The sequence below is a fragment of the Caretta caretta genome, chromosome 5 (assembly GCF_965140235.1).
Source record: "Caretta caretta isolate rCarCar2 chromosome 5, rCarCar1.hap1, whole genome shotgun sequence".
Taxonomy (NCBI): Eukaryota; Metazoa; Chordata; order Testudines; family Cheloniidae; genus Caretta; species Caretta caretta.
Genome location: NC_134210.1, coordinates 19,198,840 through 19,206,257, shown reverse-complemented (window position 1 = coordinate 19,206,257; position 7,418 = coordinate 19,198,840). Strand labels below are relative to the sequence as shown.

Sequence of the window (7,418 nt, the reverse complement as noted above, 5' to 3'; positions counted from 1 at the left end):
GGCACCAGAAGGAACTTGTTGGAACCACAGACATTTATATGTATTGTGTGCCAATTAAAAGTGTAAAAACTATGCTTTATACCATATGCTAAGTGGCCTATTCTTTACTTCCACTCACAGATACTCCACTTTACCTAATAATCAGACATCTTTCTTTACCCATTTGGTTTAGAATTTACATACTAACTGAGAAAACCTGGACAAAAAGTATGCACATTGATATTAATGAAGTGTATATATAGTGAATCATAACTGCTGACAATATTTTTTAATCAAAATACTGCAAATGACAAATACCAAACAATGTTTTCATGTGAGCTGTAGAAGTAAAATAGTATTTGTTAACACTTAGCCACAAGCATGTACATAGTGGTGAAGAGACATAATGAGCCCCTATCTAATTCATTAAATATATATATATATTTACCAACGTATATCTTTAGAGACCAAATCAGCTATTTTCTAGGAAGTATGCAACCAGCATAAATAAAATACAGAATTCCTGCACCCTGGCACTTGAAACATTTCTTGTTTTATTTTTAATTTTAAACATAATTGCACCAGGCTTCAAGTGACTAACTTTTCCTCATCTGATGAAGTGAGCTGTAGCTCATGAAAGCTCATGCTCAAATAAATTGGTTAGTCTCTAAGGTGCCACAAGTACTCCTTTTCTTTTTGCGAATACAGACTAACACGGCTGTTACTCTGAAACCTAACTTTTCCTTGAACACTGCTCTAGCCTGAAGAATTGATGCAGCATTTTGGAACTTTTAAATGCATTCTTTTGGTTCTTTTCAAACTTCTTTACTGACAACTTGGTTTGAGGGGATTTTATACAACTGTATTAGTACAAAAAGGTAAACTGACCTTTAGCTATTAATCTCTCAACTGACAAAGTGCATGAAGGAAAATGCACAGCTATGCGAATACATGCTTAAAAAGGTCTACTTTTCAAAGTTAGGTGATATTATTTTATGGCACTTCTATCCAAAGAAATAGAACACAGCTAGACTCATTTGGCCTCTTGAGGAGCTTTGGTGTTTCATCCCATATATATGTCATGATATTGTCTTACTGTAACTAGAAATAGTGGTTGAAAGCAGATTACATGACTTGTATTTGAGAAATGCCAGAGAAGGGTTTCTAGATTTAGCAAATTCAATAGTCTCTAGGCTTTGCTCCCCTGACTATAATCATGTCAAAATAAAGTTCTATCAGAAAGCAATGATCCTAGAGCTTTTATGTAATATTGTTGCAAAGCCTTCCTATTTGCCTAAGTTTATACCTCACTCTTCAGTTTCCTATTTCTATCAATTTTGTAGCAGAGTGTGGGGAATGTAATCGGGTCACTGAATGTGGTGTAGCATTTTGAGTGTCTGAATTATTTTATTTATAGACCACAGAGCCTTTTCCTTGATTGCTCAAGTTATTTTAATAAAATAAAATATTCTTTATAGTATGGATCTTGCCAAATAATATTAGATTTTACTAGATTTTATATTTATTACTCATACATTTTGGAATTTTCACCTCAATGCTAAAAAAGTATAGAAATCCTGCATGGTATTTTTAAAATAATACACACTTCTCTCAAATTTTAAAAAAATAAAAATATATTTGACCTATGAAACTGCTCTCAAAGGAAAGTTAATGGTTATTATACAGGTACTAATATTTTAATTATATAGACTGCTCAGTTTCCAACAAAATATTTCTTATTTGTAGATTGCTTTTTCCTTTCCATCTTCTTGATGATCATCTTTCTGATCTTGTTTGCCACTGGTATCTTCAACTAGGCCTTTGAGCCGGGACAAATGGTGTAAAGCCCTACATTTAAAAAAACAAAAGCCACCCTTATCAACAAGTGTATTTTACGATTGACGTTACATATATTTAACAGAAATGGCAATATTTCCTTAACACCACTTCATCAGCTTTGAGGCATCTCTTCAAATTAATACACAGACATGTAAAACTGTGAAAACAAATTAAACATTTTGTTAAATGTTGATTTAAAGGGACAATTCAACTGTAGACAACTACTTTCATGACACTGCATTTCTTTATTCTTGCTACAGATGTCTAGTTTCCCTATTTAGAACTGTTAAAAGCAAGTAAGGATGACATTTTAGTCTGTGTTATATAAAAAAACGACAGCTTCTTCTAGGGTCAATGATTTTGCCTAACACCACACTTAATACTTTAAATTTTATAAACCTGAATTGCCAACTTCTGGCTTGATCTTATTTCCATTTTAGTCAATGAGTTTTAATGGAGAGGACTGGTCCTTTCTTTTTATTACTTATTTAAGAGAATGAGATAGGTTTATAAAAAAAGAACTGCAGGGTGATGTGCGTGGTGGTGGTGGGGGTCTCCACCAAGTATGGCATGCAACTCTTTGTATAAGTGACAGATCTGTGGCTTGGCACCCTACTGATTGTTGGCCTCTCTGGCCTTGTGACCCATCTGCTGCTGTTTCTATGCTTTCTCATAGCATTGCTGCTGATCCCTGTTGTACCCTTTCTCCTGCATTCTCTGTGCAATCTGCTAGTAGATGTCCACATTATAGTCCTGCACAGCCTCTTCTCCCCACAGGCCCAGGAGATTCGGTCTACTCCAAGTTGGAGCATGTAGCCAACATGATTAGCTGGTCAGTCGCACACAGAAATGGCGAGCTGCCAGGTGTGCCAAGCTGGACAATTAGGAAAAGGCATTTCAAAAATTTGCAGGGCTTCAAAGGCAGGGGAGAGGGGTGCCTTCCAGTCACGGTGACCCCTGGGGGGTGGAGTTCACAATTGTGACTGGAGTGGTCAGTGTCAGGCATTGTGGGACAGCTGCTGGAGGACTGTTAGGGTCAACATTAGTAATGCAGTGTCTATATTCATGCTGTGTCAATCTCAGTACATTGACCACAGCTCGCTTACCACTTGGGGAGGTGGCGTTACTATGCCAGCGTAATGGAGGGTTTACATCAGTGGGAGACAAATTTAAATGTGCACAAATGCACAACTAAGTCCATGCAAGGAGGCTTACATTCCTCTAACTTTGTAGTATAGACCAGGCTCTGGTCTAAAAGTCAAATTAGGATGCTAAAGTAGTGCACCACACTATGTTAGGAAATTGTTTCTGTACCTAAGAGTTATATTATTTTCACTTTTTACATTTTACTTTTATTTAACATTATAATACAAAAGTGTAGTATGTCATGAAGATGGACAGTTTGTTGAAACAGAATTATACTCTAGCAGTTATTAATTTAAAATGATTCTATTATGAAGTCTGTTTTTTCCAATCTGCCTTTTGGTGTTCAAGAGGTTTCCTACCAATTTATGAGCATTTATTTAAATGGGACTCATGTTTATTTCATGTATGGAAAATGTTTTCTCAGGTATGCTATTCATTATGATGCTTCCCTGAAGTTATAAAGAACTAAAGGACAACAGCAATGAAGATTTCCCACACAGTAAATTGTTTTCTGGAAGGATCAACTCTATGGTTACTCTTGATGCAACGGTATGCTTTTACTTACACCCTCCCCTCCCCCCGCATCGAATTACATTGACTACTTTTGCGACCGCACTGCATTACAAGTACAAATCTAATTTTTCTGCCTGCTATTCCCTACAAGTTTCTTTCTTCCACCCATCTAAAGTTATAATGTAACATGGTTATTCCGCTTTTTAAAAAACTGTTTTCTAGGTGGAATCACTTTTTAAAAATTCCTTGTCCCATATTTCTAACTTCTCCAAGTTCTTTTATTACTTCAGTTTTAAGATTCCCAAAAGATATAATGTAAATATTAAGATAAAACCCTACAGCAGCTCACTAGATACTCCTTAGATCCATAAATTGCTATGTATTTTGATTATTCACAACTAACTTTTGTTTATACTTCAGCTAGTTTCCAATCCAAGTGATAATTCTCATATCCAATCTAATTTAAATTATTTTTCCAAGCAAGACTGAGACAGGAGGAATGTTTAATTGTGCGGAGAAAGAGAATTAGTACACTTACCTTCGAAGAGACTTGGTAATAGGGATCACATCATTGTCACACAGCTTTAATTCAGAAACTGCTTCTTCTGAAAGCTTAAAAAAGAAATCTGTCAAATATAAACAAATGACTAACAGGATAGATGAGAACAGTTTACATTTATATAGCATCTTTCACCCCATAGGATCTCTGACAACTTTACAAAGTATACACATACTATAAGGATCAGCTTGTTCACCACTGAATCGAGCTTTGTGGGTGAAGTAGAAGAATTTAACACATTGCAACATAACAGAGTCTTCAATACCTGTTCCTAATTTGCATCAAATCCACTTGAAACTGCAGAAAAATTAAGGTAGCAAAATGCAATTGCCTAATTCAAAACAGGGTAAGTTTAGTATGGCTAAAATTCCTTGCCCTGGTGAAAATTGCCATGTCTGTTAAGGAGTGGTCAAGATATTTTTGTTAGAACACATTATGCATGAAAGACAGCATCTCTAGCAGCATAGTACATTCTAACAATGATGGTCTCATTGGAGAAGTGTTTTAATTCATCTTCTGAATTAAACACTACTTGTAGCACATGTTCTCTGAGGTCTTCCATCCAATTACTGACCTGCTCCAACACGGCTTTGGGAGATAGCATAATGGGACAGGCACATGATAAATAACAAGTAGATAAAGAATGTCTAAAGAGATTTTATTAAAAACATTTTGTTTCTGTAATATAGGACAATTAAATACATTTTTCTTCATCTAAATATATGCTTAGAGGCTTTCCACCTTTCTGAAGCGATTATAAAAAAGCAAATCCAAATACTTGGCAATGTATCCCTTTACTCTGAAATGCCATGTTTCTCATGTAAATCCTTCTTTTCTTCCTGTGCCTAAGAAGACACTGTATAGGGTAAAATTTTACTACTATATACCAAAATGGCAAAAGACACCTCATGTTGGCTTACGTGCTCAGTCTACACATCAGTGTGTTTGAGTTAAACAGATCAAATTACTACCCTTGCACTAAACATGATGGAGAGCCTCGTCAGAGGCACTACAGTAGCTAGCAGGAAGTTTCAAGGACAACTGGTGAGAGGAAGTATTCTGGTTTCATATAACTGAGGAATAGAGAACTCTCAAACTACTAAAGGTCTGACAAAGAGTCTGAAGCAGAGAAGGATACACAGATGATTCACATACAGTTGTGTGTAAACTGAAACACTGAAGAACACTTATAAAATATTAATATACAAAGATATTAAACATTCTAGATCTAAAGCAGACACTTGAATTCTAGAACCAATTAAATGTCTGAATAGATCAATAGATGAGTAAAAGTTTATAAAAAAGAAACAAATTTAGAGCTAGATAAAGGACAGAATAAAATATCTCCTGATACCTAGCCCTGTTCTCTTAAATACAGTATACCATCTATCCAATCTAATATGAAAGAAACCAAAAGATGAGAGTGGGACAGGAAGTTGGACATAATCTTGCAGTGTGATGTGGCAGAAAGAGTCAGTAAGAAATTATGGACTGCATGTAAAGAATCGCATCAAAAACATGACAGTTTTTGTCCATATGGTTTGGGGGGTGACCACATTTGAAATATTAATTTCTGAACATCTCTTTATAAAGATATATTGATAAACCAAAGTTCACTAAAGAGGTTAAAAAAAAAAGTGTGTTGGGGGGAGAGGCAGAGAAACTGACTCGCCCCAATTCAAGAACATGCTTAAGATCATGCTTATGTACATCCTAATTCAATAAGGCACTAGGCATGTGCTTAGTGTTAAATACATGCTTAAGTCCCTTTGATTTTAATAGGTTTAAATGTGTTTAAGTGCTTTCCTGAACTGGGGCCTTTATGGGAAAAGATTAAAAGCAAACCACTACAAATTTTTGAATTGAAGCGTGGACCCCTTTGGAAATCTTAAGTTTCCCCAGGGGTCTGCAGAACACTGATCGAAAACCACTGAAATAGTATGTACAACATGCCTAACTTATAACAAAGGAAGGGCTTGTTTACACTCTTCAGATATTTGTACCCTGTTAACACCAAGGGGAGGAGAGAGAGAGAGAAAAAACGATTTAGGGTGGTCCAAGGGACTATGAGAAGTGGTTAGAAATTAGAGGGGAATTGTAGGCTGAATACTGAGTAACAGGAAAAAACTTCCTAACATGGAGCTCCATTAGGTTTTCTCAACAGAACTGGTATGAGTTCTACCATTTGTGACAGAGTTATAGTAGACTGGATAGAAAGTAGAAAAGCTACTTAGGGAACAATACTACATTGTCAAGTATATGGACTAGAAGACAAAATAGGTCTTTATCTCCAACTTGAATGAATATGGGTAACTGTGGTCACATTTTTGTATGCTGGCTGGAATTCTAGCCTTTACAAGTACAGTCCCACAGAAAAATTAGACAGGATATTAATATCAATAAGACCCAATGTAAAAAAGAAACTGATTGCTTACTTTTTTAAATTCATCATTTTGTTCAGCAGTTTTATTCTGGTTAAAGCTTTCATGAACTGCTTGTAGGTTGAACAACATTAGCTTTAAAGCTTCAACTGGCCCATGGTGGTTACCGCCAGAAAAGGTATTTTCCTAAAACCAAAAAGCAGAAATAAAACAAGAGCTATAATATTTTAAAAATCAGACCTGCTACTTTTAATTTTTCTTTAGGACAATTTGATAGTTGTGACCTATGTGGATTTTCCACTACTTTTTTATCAGTCTATAGAAATAGCATATAGAGGGCCTCATTCCCCACTACATCAATTGTATGGCACTGTAGCCCATGGAACCAACATAGATACAGTGCAGTAGATCTTGAGTAACAGAGGGTATGTCTACACTGCAGTTAAACACTCACAGCTGGCCCGGGTTTGCAGGGGTTGGCCAAGGGGCTGTTTAATTGTGGTGTAGGTATTTGGATTTGGGCTGGAACCCAGGCTCTGGGACCCTCCCAACTTGTGGGGTACCACAGTCCGAGCACCAGCCGGAGCCTGAACATTTACACTACGATTATACAGCCCCATAGTACAAGCCTACTGACATGGGCCAACCACGGGTGTGTAATTGCAGTGTAGACATTCCCACGAGGTGGAATCAGGTCTAGAAACGATAAAGGAATATAGGAATTTGTCTGACAGCAATTTGGTAGAGAGATCATGCTTTTAGTAGGTCTTGATTTTATTTGATAGATGTTACACTAATAATGAACATAGCTGGGAACACACAAAAATTCTTAGCTGACAACTCCAAATATCAATTTTAATAAAAATACGATAAATCCAGAGCCAAACTCAATCCCACATTCACCCATAACACGCACACCATATGTTCCCCAACACTTGGAAAGCAAACACCTTGGAAAAGAGTTGTTTAGAACCTGAACTGTGAATTTTCACATTTTCTAA

General features: G+C 36.2%; 1 protein-coding gene across 7 annotated transcripts in view; it reads right to left on the bottom strand.

Annotated features, from left to right (window-relative positions):
* Positions 1 to 253: 253 nt before the first annotated feature.
* C5H18orf54 (chromosome 5 C18orf54 homolog) overlaps positions 254 to 7,418 on the bottom strand; it is a 29,122-nt gene continuing 21,957 nt past the window's right edge. For 3 of the 7 annotated variants that reach the window (XM_048849830.2, XM_048849829.2, XM_048849831.2), the window contains exons 6-8: positions 6,472 to 6,603; positions 4,016 to 4,089; positions 254 to 1,827 (exon numbers count right to left, since the gene is read on the bottom strand). In XM_048849830.2, coding sequence (XP_048705787.2) covers positions 1,716 to 1,827; positions 4,016 to 4,089; positions 6,472 to 6,603 — 318 coding nt within the window. In that variant the 3' untranslated portion in view covers positions 254 to 1,715. Of the gene's footprint in view, positions 1,828 to 4,015; positions 4,104 to 6,471; positions 6,604 to 7,418 lie in introns of those variants that run through there. The other 4 variants (XR_007356638.2, XR_007356639.2, XM_048849834.2 and 1 more) reach the window with 3 other exon arrangements.